The sequence below is a fragment of the Lycorma delicatula genome, chromosome 1 (genome assembly GCF_047948215.1).
Source record: "Lycorma delicatula isolate Av1 chromosome 1, ASM4794821v1, whole genome shotgun sequence".
NCBI lineage: Eukaryota > Metazoa > Arthropoda > Insecta > Hemiptera > Fulgoridae > Lycorma > Lycorma delicatula.
Genome location: NC_134455.1, coordinates 131,747,230 through 131,762,826, shown reverse-complemented (window position 1 = coordinate 131,762,826; position 15,597 = coordinate 131,747,230). Strand labels below are relative to the sequence as shown.

Sequence of the window (15,597 nt, the reverse complement as noted above, 5' to 3'; positions counted from 1 at the left end):
TCATGAGCCCTTAGATGAACAAAAAATAAAATTTTTACCCCCTTACCATATCAAGCTAGGACTAACGAAAAATTTTGTTAAAGCAAGGAAGAAGAATAGTCCCGGATTTTTGTACATCAGGCAAAAATTTCCGAATGTAAGTGAAGGGAAAATTAAAGAAGGAATATTTGTTGGTCCTCAAATAAGAGAGTTGGTCAAAGATGATGTATTTAACTCGATGTTAAATAATTTATAAAGTGCAGCTTGGACTTCATTTAAAGACGTTTGCAAAGATTTTCTTGGCAAACAAAAATCCGACAAATACCACAATATTGTTAATCAATATCTTATTTCATTCAGAACTGTGGGATACAATGTCTTTGAAAATACATTTCCTTCACTCACATCTGAATTTTTTCTCAGACAACCTCGGAGACGTAAATGACGAACACGGTGAACGTTTCCGCCAAGACATTTCGGTAATGGAAAGCCGCTATAAAGGGAAATGGAATACTAACACGCTAGCCGATTACTGTTCGACATTATTTCGAGATGTTTCTGAGGCTATTTATAAAAGAAAAGCATCAGGGAAATCATTCTAACACAGGTATGGGCATGAAAATTATACATTTTACAGATTTTAACTACATTTTCCCTTAATTTTTTTTGTAGCGTAATTTATTTAAAACTAAGGGTGATAGAAAAATTGTATTTACAGATCTGTAATGTACGTAAAAAAGCGATTCAAGAAATGGTATCACACTTAGAGAAACATTAAAAAATGTTTTTTTTTTGTCTATCAATGTTATTAGTACCAGATATCGGAAGGTTATTTCCAATGAATTTAAGTTCCAACTTTAGCGGGAATTCAGTTTGTAGAAATATTTGCTTGATTACCATAATCTAGGAGTATTCTGCAAGCAGTATCATTACCATTAGTAAACTTACATAAGGCAGTAGACCGAAGAATGTTTCTTCTTGTCTGCAGTTTAAAGACAAAATTTGTATTGGAACCATTTTTGAAATCAAATGTTTCATTTTTTAATGAATGATGCCTTTTTGAACAAAGTTTACAGACATATTACTAGGAAAACGTTTAACAAGTTGACCAGGATGTAGATAATTAAAACAATGTTTTTTTTTTTTAGAAATTTCTTTCGATTACTTACATTTAGTCTTTGAAATCTTTTTCATTTGTAAATAGAATGTTTTGGAATGGTTTGTATTTATAAAGTTTGTAATATTATTGCGGTTACGTCTCGATGCGATGTTAGATTTATTTAATTTGTTGGGTAACTGCTCGGACTTTAGAATCTGAGTTAACAGACACGTTTTTCATTCTATTCTCGAGAAATCCGACTAAATTCTGAAAACTGGAAAATTGTATGAGAGACAGTTTTTCTTTTCACAGTTTGGATGTGGTAGGTCCATTTTGGAAATTAAAATTTGCGTTACTTATTAATATTTGCGATGCGTTCAAACGCACCAGTTTGTAAATTCATAGCCTTTAGCCAGTTTACAGATGAACAAATTATATAAATAAAATAAGAAGTGTCCTATTTTTTTATTTAGCCTCCGAAACCACTGCAAGGTATTACTTCAGAGGATGAATGAGGATGGTATGTATGAATGTGAATGAAGTGTAGTCTTGTACAGTCTCAGGTCGAACCTTCCTGAGGTGTGTGGTTAATTGAAACCCAACCACCAAAGAACACCGGTATCCACGATCTAGTATTCAAATCCGTGTAAAAATAACTGGTTTTACTAGGACTTGAACGCTGGAACTCTCGATTTCCAAATCAGCAGATTTGGGAAGACGTGTTCACCACAAGACCAACCCGATGTGTTACAGACCGATGCCCTAGTTCCTTGTAAATTAACGATATTCATTAAGGAAAAAAAAGATTGTACTATGACTTCATTATTTAATTTCTGCTTCCATGGCAAAGAAAACGATTATGAAGTTTTCGTCGTCGAAGGTGTGTGTACTTTAGTTACCATAGCTACTATCATTCTGTCTTTTGCAATTTAATGGTTTTTTTCAGGTTTCTATAAAGCCTAAATATTTTATTCGTTATTTATCAGTATAATTCTCACAATCATAAGGATTACAAACAGTGTTGGGGCCAAGGGGGCACAGCCCTCTGAGTTGACAAGAATGGTGACTGAAGCGATCTCTGCAGGTGTCCTCCAACATGTATTCTTTCTGTGCCCGCGATTCGGCATAGAACGTGGAGAGATGCTCGGCAACCTGAGATGTGAGCACATGTTTCACTCCGAAGATACCCTACGAATCCTATTAGAAAGTGAGGCATAGTGGAAGACTGTGGAAAGATTCATCAGGACGGTCATGAGGAAGTTGGATTTATATGATGAGTCCTGCAGAGGATAATGGCGCTGAAGGACACGGGGGCAGACAGGTTCTCGGCTGATTGCCAAGGGGATCCCCTGTGTGTGATTGAAACCTGGGACAATCTACTCGTGCATCTGATGGTGGTCACTGGCAAGTGGTGTCAATATTTGAGATTTCTATCTTGATCCTGCTGTGTGGGTGTGTATCGAGTGGGTGTTGTGGTTGTTAGCAGCTTTGTCCTGTTTTCTGCATGGTTCTTGTCTGATTTTGTTGTCAGTATTTGTATTTGACGTGCAGTATGTGTTGTTTCCAGTGGTGTGTGACTTCCTGTTGGTTTGCTATGACTGTGTGAGCAGGTGAATAGCAAAGCCCCTTCTTCTGATGAAATGCTTTTTTAAGTAGCAGGAAGGGGGAAGGGGGAAGCCAGGGTTGGAGGTTTATTCGGTAGTGTGCAGGTATACATACGAATTTGGTTATAACTGGTGGAACCTGTTAGTGAGCCTGACACTTCTTAGGTGCCCATAAATGGGGTTCCTCCACCTCTTCCTCAAAAAAGGTGTCCAGAGTGCTGGTCCCACTGGCAATAAAGGAATGGCGAGCAAAGCAAGCTCTGTGGTTCTGGGGTAGGCCCTCTGGTGCATCTAAATTGTCTCTGGGGTTCATCTGAGCTGACCTGGCCCTAGAGGTCCAGGTTCTGTCTTCTGGCTAGACGAGCCGGCTAGTTATAAATATAAAAACGTGGATTACAAGATAAGAAATAGATATAATTAAAATCCATATTAAATAATTAAAATTAAGCAGATAAAATAATGTTAAGGTAAATATGTTAAAAATAAGAAATTGTTATAAAATAATTTACTATTCAGGACTTCAATGAAGATTATTTTGAGCACATATTTAAGTACATGTTGAACAGGAAGCAGAATATTCAGGGTTTTAAAAAAATTTTTTAATTAGTATTTTTTAAAAACTCATCAACAAAGTAATGATATTTTTGTAAAAGAAATCTTTTAATTATATTTTAAATAAATTTGTAGAAAGATTTTTTAAGTACTCAGTTTTATATTAAAAATGACAATGGAAGGATAATAAGACCCCATTCTCGTAGGCCAAAGTATTACATGGAGTTATACAAAAACAGTTCCATCGTCTGGTTTAATAAAGATATTTTTTTTTAAATAATTGGGTATTTTTTTATTAAAGACTCGTATCTCCAAACAATTATACTGAAACCCAAATAACTTAAAATTGTGTTACATTAGTATCAACTCCAATAACAAGGAGATATATAATAATTTTCAACATATTATTTACAAACAAATCTACAAAGCAATTTTTTCTTTCTAAATTTGTGTTTAATAAATTTTTTTAAGTAAGATTTTCCAAATATTTGGGGTGATTTATACTTTCAATGATAAATTATCTTTTCCCCATTTTCATTTTAATAAATAGATTCTGTAGACAAAATTATAACATATTTTTTTATATTTTTAACAATAGTATCATGTGTTCTGCAAGGCAAAACTATTTATTTTTGCAATTTACTCAGTTATGAATCATTTTGGAACAATTTTTAAGTGATAAAAATAAAATAAAATAAAAAGTAACATTTATTTGAAATATTTTTTTTTAATTTTGGTTGAGAATTTTCTGTTCTTAGTAAAAGAATGTACTAAGGCAGATTAAAAATTTAGATAGTATTTCATAAATAAATAATTTACATATTAATTTTGATAAACTGTTACTTAAATTATTAGCAGTACAGATTATAATGATTTATTTTTTTATCATAACACTATAAATTTTTAGCACATTAAAACCTCATAAAACCTTACATTTAATATGTCAATGATTACAGTTTATTTACAATCAAATAAATATTATTATTGGTAAAAACTTTAATAAAACCATACTATTGGATTGATTCAGATTTTTTTTGTCAGATGATTGATTGTCAATTCAAGCTTTAGGTGACTGGTTTAATACTACTTTCTACTGCTTTTTCTTTAGTGCTAATTTTTTAGCTTCAACATATTTCCTAAATCCTACATACTTAATTATTTGTTTCATATATTCCTGTTTTTGTTTTCCTTTACAGATTTTAATATACATATATTTGGATTTCAGATATATTGCAGCTGATAGATGAATGTTACACACCATTGAATGTTATTACATTCAATGGTTCATCAATAGGAAAAGATTATGGTAGAAGAATTTTGTTATTTGGGAAGTAGAATTACTAGAGATGGATGAAGCAGGAGCGATATAAAATGTCAAATAGTAATGGCAAAACGAGCCTTCAGTCAGAAATATATTTTGTTTACATAAAAAATTAATTTAATTTGGAGCGTAGCTTTATATGGAAGTGAAACTTGGACAATCGTACCTGAGAAGAAAAGATTAGAAACTTTTGAAATGCAGTGCTATAGGAAAATGCTGAAAATCAGACGGGTGGATAAAGTGATAAACTAAGAGGTGTTGTGGCAAATAGATGAAGAGAGAAGCATTTGGAAAAATATAGTTAGAAGAAGAGACAGAGTTACATACCACATATTAATGCTGGAATAGTCGCATGCTGGAATAGTCGCTTTAATACTGGAGGGACAGGTAGAAGGAAAAATTTTGCAGGCAGGCAATGTTTGGAATATGTAAAACAAATTGTTAGGAATTGTAAGATGTGGGGAGTATACCGAAATGACTGGCACTGGATAGGGAATCTTGGAGATCTGCATCAAACCAGTCAAATGTCTGAAGACAAAAAAATATATATATATTGAAAAACAACAACTTACCACCAAACACAGTAAGAAGAAATCTAAAACAAGTTAACAACATTAGAAAAAAAGTAAGGCAGTGGAATTGCCTTATGGAATTGCCTGTTTAAAAATTTTTTGTTTGTTAGGGTTTATGTTTTCTAAATTTTTATTTGTTTATTCTCCTTTGTTTTTATTATTTGTTGATGCAATTTTAACATTGCAAACCAACTGATAATGTGGGATCCCGCAAAAGTCGACTATTGTTAGTTTTGTTAGGTGTTTCTTACTGTTTGGTGGTTAAGTTGTTGTTTTTTAAGTTTAATTGGCACAATGGTCAATATTTTGATAAATTATATGCATTTTCAGAATGTTTTTTATATATATATATGTATATATATCATTCCTTTAAATATATTTGGTAGTATATGAGTGTTATGAAAGTGAAGCTAAGGTATTGCCTGTATAACATATATTAATTTATTTAAAAAAGCAAAGAAACATTTTTGTAACAAACCTTAAATGGTCACTTCTCATGAACTTTTTATTGCAAACAGGACATATAAAATTCTTTTCACCGGTATGTGTCCTAAGATGCCTAGCTAGTTCATCTGATCTGGCAAAACTTTTACCACACCCACTCCAACGACACTGAAATGGCCTCTCCCCTGAAAAAAAGAATACTATTAATAGAAAATAAGATAATAATTAAATATTATATAAACGTTTTATAAAAAGCAAATGTATATTTTATAACTTATTACAGCAAAGCTGTATAATTTTTGTCATTTCTTTTTTTTTATTAATGGGAAATTTTAATTTTAAAATGTTCTGATATTTTCTAACATTATTATGGCTTAATATACAAATATGTAATTTCTACTGAAAAGAATAGCCACTTACTCTTAAAACATAAGAATATCTGCCTCTATCAAACCAGGCAACAGAACTATTTTGTGTCAACACAATACTTTGGCAAACGAGAAAGAATTTTTTACTTCCCTTGCCACTTTAATGAATTCCTAGCCATTTAAAAAATCTGCCTACCATTTTATTTTAAAATACAAATAAAATTTTCTTTTATAGAAACAATATTAATCTGCTGATGAATTTTTAAATGACATTAAATGAAAAAAAAATATATATATAATTTTCTATACCTCTGTTTACATAACATATACATAAATATGTGTAAATAACTTTCATTAAAATCCTAACTTTGAATTGTTTTTTTATATTTAATATCTTCACATATTTACCTTAATATTATTTCATGTGTTTATATTTTAAATAACTAATATAGACTTTAACCACATCTAATCTTTATTTTATAATTGCCAACTATGATATTACTCTGATCAAAGTTTTACCGTAGTTTCCCTTGATCTATCTAAGTAAATACAGGAGTAATTCTTTTCTTTATTAATTTTTTTCTTTTATCTAAGCATTTTTTGATGTGATCTACAGGACTTATTATTACCAATTATCAGAATAAAGAATTTATTTATTTCAAACAAACTGATAGATAATCTTTTCAATAAATTATTTTTTTTAATTTATATCATACTGTTTTTTATTGATTTAGTAATCATCATTAGTGAAAAGAGTAATGCTTTTTTTTATTATAGTTAAATGCTTGTTACTGCTGTTTTAGGTAGGTTCCATAACAAATCTACCTATTGTAATGGGCACCATGATTCGACTTCCTTTCTTTCTTTTTCCTGTTTAGCCTCTGGTGATTACCGTTCAGATAATACTTCAGAGGATGATAAGTATGAGTGTAAATGAAGTTTAGTCTTGCACAGTTTAGTCTTGTACCTAACCACCATAGAACACCAGTATCCACGATCTAGTATTCAAATCCGTGTAAAATGATTCGACTTCCGGAAAATTTTAACATCGCGTTTCACATCTCCCAGACCCCAAAACCACCATCAGTTCAAAAGTTTATATATATATATATATATATATATATATATATATATATATATATATATATATATATATATAAATATTTCACTTTCTTGTAGACACGATAATTACCATAATTTTGCGCCAATCAATTTCAAAATGATACATAAAATATAACGACCCAAAATCTCGGTCGAGTTCATTAACGGGAAAAATCAGACCAATGGAATGGAAATGGGGGCTTTTATGAAAAAAAAAAATATCGCTATAACTTTCTTATTAAGTAAAAAAATCGAATTCGTTTAAAGTTCCTACTGTTCTTTGAATAAGGGCCAAAAATTTATCTCAGTAAATTTTTTTGATATTACCAACCATTGGCCCAGAGGATGGAAAAAATGGGGTTTCGAAGACAAAAAATCATACCTCCCTTAATAGGCACAGTATTAACGTGGTCGTAAGTCCTCTAAACATTACCTATAACTTTTGACTTAAACAATTTTTGATATGACTAAACCTTACGGCAAGGGATGACCAAAATGTTGCTGGTATTATAAGAAGATGGGGCTTGTCGTATACTAAACATGTGAAACTTTTTTTCATATGCAATCACTGTCATATTGAGTAAATTTGAAGTTTTTCTTAACTTTAAGGCGGAAATCTTTTTTATCCCCGACTTGGCACCGGTGAAATCTACCTCCACCTTGTGGCGTGCAAGGAGCTATTTTAAATAAGAAGCAAAATAAGAAGCTATTTTAGAATAACAGTGGAAATCCACATATGTGAGAAATGAGTACAGAAGTTTGCTTCATAATTATTAACCTGAGTCTAGGGTAAACAAATGTTCTACACAAAACGTTAATGTTAATGTGCTCTTTGACATCTAGACTTTACAGTAAACTTGTAAATGGAATAAAAATATGCAAGAAATGTACATTTTTTTATTAAAATAAGAAGATGACTTTTATCACTGGGAAGTGTAGATTTTTTTAGTAGAAAAGATTTGAATAGTTTTATAGAATTCTTGAGGATACATCCGTCATACAGATTAAATTAAGCTAAAGATTATTTTTTTTATGTATTTATATATAATATATATTCTTCAATGTGGTATGCAATGTACCTGCTCCTTATAGAGTTAGTTTTAGTTGTATAGCAGAATTAATTCTTGGATAACATAAAATGCAATCTCTCTCTCTCTGTGTGTATGTATGTGTCTTTAATTATTAGTTTTATATTTGGATGATCTATATTTAATTTGAGAAATTATATTAAAAAAATATATATCAATTCCCTGTGTTCATTTTTTATTGGATATAGATTCAAACCTTCTGTATCCGACATATCTTTCTTCACCTCAATTATTTTCATTTTTTTAATGTTTTAAGAAGAGAAAAGAGTTGAAAATTAATAAACGATTGTAGTGATGAAACTGAAATCCAAAGTGTTCGAATTCATACATTGAACTAAGCAATAAAGTTGTATGCTCTACTTAAGTAAATATTAAAGGATTCATATTTATTTTTATTCTAGTTTCTTTATGACCACTGACCTTATTTATTTATTTATATTCATATGAGAGTTATTATGTAACCTTTTTTAAATTTGAATGAGTTAGTTATTATTATTATCAACCGCAAATATTCATGATTTGATCTATTGGTACTATTTTAGAGAATAATTTATCAATATAAACTTGTCATTCTGTTGACCACCTAGCAGAATAGTAATGTCTCTACACTTCTGAGATTTCAACCCAGAAAATTCTGGGTTGAAATCTCTGGGTTGAAAGGGATTTTTTTTAAATTAGAATGACATGTATTTAGAATATTGAAAAATTTGAATTCAATCTGTTTATATAAATATTAATAATTCTTTGATTGGGAACCAAGAGATAATGCATATTTAAAGGATACGTAACATATTCTCATAAAAGAGATATTCAGAGCTAGGTGCACCTCTAAACATCACTAGTTAACATCTTCCATAAAGAACTTTGCCAATCATCTTCATTTATTATTTAAATCTAAGTTGTTAAAACATATAGAACACTTTTTTAAGTAGTACTGTTATTTTTAATTATATTTGAAGACATCTGGAAGCAGATATTTAAGAACATAATGTAATGTTATCTTATTTGAATAGGAGGGATTGGAACATGCTGATGCCGATGAGGTTTTTAAAAGAAGACAGAACACATCAAAATTTCTCGATAAGGGAATTCAATTATTAATAAAAAGTTGTGTTTTTGTTTTATTTTTAGTGTAATAAGAGCAAATACAAATCTTATTTGTAGAGATAAAAATTGAAGGCATAATAACAATATTAAAATTGATTATGTTTGATTTTTAAGGGATTCAAAACTTTAACCTCTTGTATTTTGAAGTACTTGCTGTGTACAATTATTGGTTTTTTTTCTTTTTATTATATTGTGGTAGACTGCAGGTTAAGTTTAAGGAAATTTTTATGTTTAAATATTTTTATTTATGTTTTAATTTTTTATAATCATTACTTCTTTAAGTTACTTTTATTATATAATAATTTGATTAACTGGTATATTAAATATGCAAATATTCTTTTAAATAGTAAATATTATATTTTACTATCTTAAATGAGATGCAACACTATAAAAGTGGTGCATTTAAATATTATTAAAATGATAAAAAATTTGTACCTTCTTATCTTGGGTATCAGTTATGCTATGTGAACTGAGAATACGTTATATGATGTAAGATTTATAAATGTTTATAATAATCTGATTAATCTGTGTATTGAAATTAAATTGAAAGCGCTTCTTGTAAAATAGAATTAACTTTATCATTATTATTATTTTACCAATCTCCATAGCAGAGAGGTAGCATCACGGCCTTTCATCCGGAGGTCTCACATTCGAATAAATTGTTGCTTATGTGTAAATAAATAAATAATTTTAATAATAATAATAATAATAATAATATTATTACTACAGATATTAATTTTGTGTATTTATATATTACATAATTTTCTAATGCATTAAGATATGGGCCTTGATTTTATATAGGTATATGAAGTACATCAAGGTTATCATTGTTATTGTTACGCATATTAATGTTTCTATGAAATAATTAGATAATTTTGATTGTATGACATTATTATGCTCTTATATGTTCAAAGTGTGTTTGAAGAAAAAGAATAGTTTGCATCACAGAAGTTTAGTTTATGTATCGGTGAGGATTGTGTTTATTTAGTGATTGGGATTTATATATTATAATTTGTTTTTTTGGGCCAAAGGCATTGTGTATTTATATATTACATAATTTTCTAATGCATTAAGATATGGGCCTTGATTTTATATAGGTATATGAAGTACATCAAGGTTATCATTGTTATTGTTACGCATATTAATGTTTCTATGAAATAATTAGATAATTTTGATTGTATGACATTATTATGCTCTTATATGTTCAAAGTGTGTTTGAAGAAAAAGAATAGTTTGCATCACAGAAGTTTAGTTTATGTATCGGTGAGGATTGTGTTTATTTAGTGATTGGGATTTATATATTATAATTTGTTTTTTTGGGCCAAAGGCTACAAAATATTCAGCTTTTTAAATAAATCTGAAATCTAATTTTCATCTTTGTTTACATACATTAACATAATTTTTTTCTATGTCTTTGCTTTCTCTTTATTTGTTTATTCTTATAGTAGTGAATAAATGACTTTGATATCTTATTTTAGAGTTGAGGTTTATGTGATTTTCAAACAAACTGGATCTGTTGAGTATTTTATAAATCATGTTTCTAAGAGCTGAAAATTTACGTAACATTTGATATTTTAAGGATTATGAATAAATATAGCGTTACTGTTGATCGTACAAACATTTTGAAGTTGTACTGTTTAGATAGTTTTGTGATTATAAAGTCAATAAGCATTATTAAAAATATTGGTTTTTATTTATTATCTCAACCTCCCCCCCCCCCTCTTCCCAGAGGGAGAAGAACACCCACTTGGTGGTGTCTGGTCGCCACATCCCCCCTCCGTTCCTATTTTTATTTATTAGTAAAATTCTATTCTAAGTACATTTGATTTATGTTAACAAAATGTACTGTCATAACTGATGACTGATGACTCACGATTCATGTAAAATTATAGTCATTAGTCAATTAATTAATTAATTATTAGTCAATTATAGTCTTTTTTCACATTCTCATAGATGGCTTTTAGCCATCTATGAGAAAAGCATTATGACATTTACATTTACATTTACATTTACATTATGACATTTACTTTTACATTTACATTTACATCATTTCAACCTTTACTATGTTGAAATGATCAGTTATCTATAAAGAAATGAATCTTAAACCAATCAACCCTCTTCACAGATGATACAACATTAAATAATTATATAAAAGAACTTGAAAATTATATGTTACCAGTTTAAAAAGTTATTTGTCAGATGGATTGTAACAATCTAATTTTTAATATAAAAACCATTGCACTGTGTTATTCAGGAAGATATAATATTGCTAATTGTATGAATATAATTCCTATTAATGATAACTGTAGTATTTATGCTGCCAAAATACAAAATTTATCTGTGTTTTATTAGATGTTAAATTTTTCTTTGAATGATCAAATTAATTTTATTTGCCACAAAATCAAACTACATGTTTTATTTGTTTGAAGTGACTCAATATTAAATTCTAAACTTGTCATCATTATTAAATATTTATTATATTTAATATTTTACCCATTTTACAACACCAGAACGCTACTTGGAGGTGTACTGTTGGCCACTTTTGAAACTAGCTGCAAAAAATATTAAATGACATCAATTTTTTATAGTTGTAACCTGATGTTTTTTATATTAAAACTTTTTATATTTAATGCCCTTTAAAATGATATGTTAAAACCGTGTCCTTTCCATTAAAAATTTTAGAGTAGCTCTGCCCCATGGGCAATTGGGTGTGATGATATTATATATATAATATATATATAATAAAATTTTAAAAGCATTAACTGTTAAATATTTGAATATATCTTTAAGAATGCACTTCTCAAGTAGGGAAAATATTTGGTTGTTTATTTATTTTTTTAACTAAAAGTCATTATTTAAAACCACATCAACAAAGCAACATTGGTTTTTTTTTCTTTAATGAAATCTTTTTATTTAATTTTATATAAATAATTTATTGGAACTTTTTTTACAAAAAATGTATTAAAAACAAAAACTGAAGCATAATATCCTTTCTTATAGACCACAATATTGTATTATTAAACAGAACATAAATAGTAGAGTTTAGTTTGATATAAGTTATTATTTTTTAGGAATAAATGACTTGTTTTTGAACAGAGCAAATATTAAACATGTCATAAATTCAGTAAAGGTTAGTCTAATTATTCTGATGTATTCCATCAATCACTGTGTTGGATTTCTGCCTTTAATCCAGACACTTCAGGTTTGAGTATTAGTAAATAATGGAATTGGAATTATTTTTGCATGTTATGAAATTTATTATCACTAACTGTTATTGGGTATCAGCTCGTTGTTACTGTATTAATAAATATTTATAACGTTCTATAACAAAAAAATATTTATAAGAATATAAAACATTCAATCTTTGGATTGCAATACTACAGGATAAATAAAACAGATGAAGAAACATAAGTTTGATATCTGTAAACAAAGAACAGTTGCTATCAACATATGGTACATTAATATCAAAGAGATATTTCAACATTTTCATATAAAAAAGATTTTTAATCAAACTAAGATAAAAAGACTTTTTTTAGATTTCTAGACCATAATTTTTTTATTAAAATGGAATTTTTATGCTTTCATAGTTATTTAAACAAATCTTCATATCGTTATCACAGGCTTACATGGTTGTACATAAAAATAACTGACATTTTGAGATTTAAGTAGCGTTCTATGTCATTTCAAACTTCATTTCTCTCTGATTTACTAGATAGTAGCACTGCTCTATCCAAAGATATTACCCAGTTTACATTTTTCTACGAGTGACAAGGTTATATATATTTTTTTCTTGCCTTCAGTCATTTGACTGGTTTGATGCCGCTCTCCAAGATTCCCTATCTAGAGCTAGTAGTTTCATTTCGGTATACCCCCCTACATCTTACGTCCCTAACAATTTGACATTTTCCAAACGCTGCATGTCTGCACAATTTTTTCCTTCTACCTGTCCCTCCAATATTAAAGCGACTATTCCAGGATACCTTAATATGTGGTCTTTAAGTCTGTCTCTTCTTTTAACTATATTTTCCAAATGCTTCTTTGTTCATTAATTTGCCATAACACCTCTTCATTTGTCACTTTGTCCACCCATCTGATTTTCAACATTCTCCTATAGCACCACATTTCAAAAGCTTCAAATCTTTTCTTCTCAGGTGCACTGATCCTCCAAGTTTCAACTTCCATATAAAGCTACGTTCCAAGCATATACTTTAAAAATTCTTTTCCTGATGTTTAAATTAATTTTTGTTGTAAACAAATTATATTTTTGACTGAAGGCTTGTTCGCCTGTGCTATTTGGCATTATATATCACTCCTGCTTCGTCCATCTTTAGTAATTCTACTTCCCAAATAACAAAATTCTTCTACCTCCATAATCTTTTCTCTTCTTATTTTTACATTCAGTGGTCCATCTTTGTTATTTCTACTACATTTCATTATTTTTGTTTTGTTCTTTTTTATTTTCATGCATTAGTTCTTGCTTAGGACTTCATCCATGCTGTTCATTGTTCCTTCTACATCCTTTTTACTCTTGGTATAATTACTATATCATCAGCAAATCGTAGCATCTTTATCTGTTCACCTTGTACTGCTACTCCGAATCTGAATTGTTGTTTAACATCATTAACTGCTAGTTCTATGTAAAGATTAAAAAGTAACAGGGAAGGAACATCCTTGTCTGATTCCCTTTCTAATTACAGCTTCTTTCTCATATTCTTCAATTATTACTTTTGCTGTTTGGTTCCTGTAAATGTTAGCAATCATTCTTCTATCTCTGTATTTGAACCCTAATTTTTTTAAAATGCTGAACACTTTATTCTAGTCTATGTTATAAAATGCCTTTTCTAGGTATATAAATACCATATAAAAATTTCATTTTTTATTAAATTTGATATTTTATGTCACAAATAGTGTTTTCTATTGGAAGGAAACTATTTCTTTTCAATTTATTGTATCTTTAAAAAGTATTATTTAATTAAAATAGAAAACAACAGCCCTAATTTCATCAGATCACTTTTTTTTACTAATTTACTGTTATTATTTATTATAAATAATTTTTATTACATTTAGTGGAGGAAATTAAAGAGGTAAAAAATTATCAGTATGCTTATGGTGTGCAAGCGTACTGCCAGCTTAATTTTCTGCAATAACTCGATTGTTTGGCAACGGATTTTTACAAATGAGCATTCATTTTGTTCAAAATAAAATGCTTAATATATTTTATAACAAGTAAAAATTTGATCAAACAAATAATTACTAAGATATTTGAAAGTGATGTTTTCAATTTTATTTTATTTTGTAGAACAAAACACTACTCTTAGATTTAACAAATTTAATTACAGTAGTATCTGTTCCTGAGAAATAATTTTTTGTTGAAAATCACAAAATGGCATTCAGAAGGAAAATGAAACAAAACAGGACTTATGTCGATATGTACTTTTTTGCTCATTTTGGTGTCCGAATTGGTACCTGAAGTTTGGGGAATACATACCAGAACACTCTGAGTATATATATACATATTTTTAACTTTAATCTGATAAAAATGTAATAGAGGAGTTTTTGTGTGAACTTTTGCTTACTCATTATTTTAATTTTTGAACATTTTAATTAATTTTTTTATTTACTAAAATAATATATAGCCTAAGCAAACAATTATTTCTAATTACCAAAATTTAAATAGAGTACTTTCCTGTTTTTTGTTTTTTTTTTTGTTAAGCAGTGTAATAGTACTATTAAATTTTTTTATAGGTCCTTGTTTCATTCACTTCATTAAAGGTGTCTTGTAAATTACCTGAGTTATATCATATTAAAACTTATTTTATTGCATGTAACTCACCCAAAGAAGGCTCTGTAGCAAAGTATTAACATCTCTGTCGGTTTTCATCCAGAAGGTTCTGGATTCAAATCCCAATCAGGGTTGGCATTTTTTATATATGACAAAATTTCTGTATCATAAAATAACTGAAATTGCATGTAACACTAGAGCTGTTGTATTAAATAAATAATCACAACTAATGATGGTGTCTTTATTTTATCTGATTTAATACAAAGTTTTTCTTTTGTGTTTTTTTAATAATAATAATAATGTCCTGAGGTAGATAATCCCCATCTACGTTCCACGTCCAGGGCGGCAACAGCTGTACTTAAGTACATTACATAGAGCTGGCTAACGGGGTTCTGAGTAAATTCCTCGGTTATGCTTTTTTAAGTTTGACCTGTTTCCAACTTCAGGTCACTAAACGGACTGGATTTTTCGACTACCTGCAGGAAATGGAATAATAAACGATTTTGGAAATGGTCTCATACCACTCTTAGAGCTGGCGATGTGGCGGCCAGGGTCAATGTTATTGCAGGTGTAACGGAGA

The 15,597-nt window shown here is 29.0% G+C and overlaps 1 protein-coding gene across 1 annotated transcript in view; it reads right to left on the bottom strand.

The window, feature by feature from the left end:
- Nucleotides 1-15,597, bottom strand: part of LOC142322275 (uncharacterized) — a 176,529-nt gene that overhangs the window by 10,997 nt on the left and 149,935 nt on the right. The window contains exon 2 of the mRNA XM_075361180.1: nucleotides 5,606-5,756. Within this exon, the coding sequence (XP_075217295.1) occupies nucleotides 5,606-5,756 (151 nt within the window). The remainder of the gene's footprint in view (nucleotides 1-5,605; nucleotides 5,757-15,597) is intronic.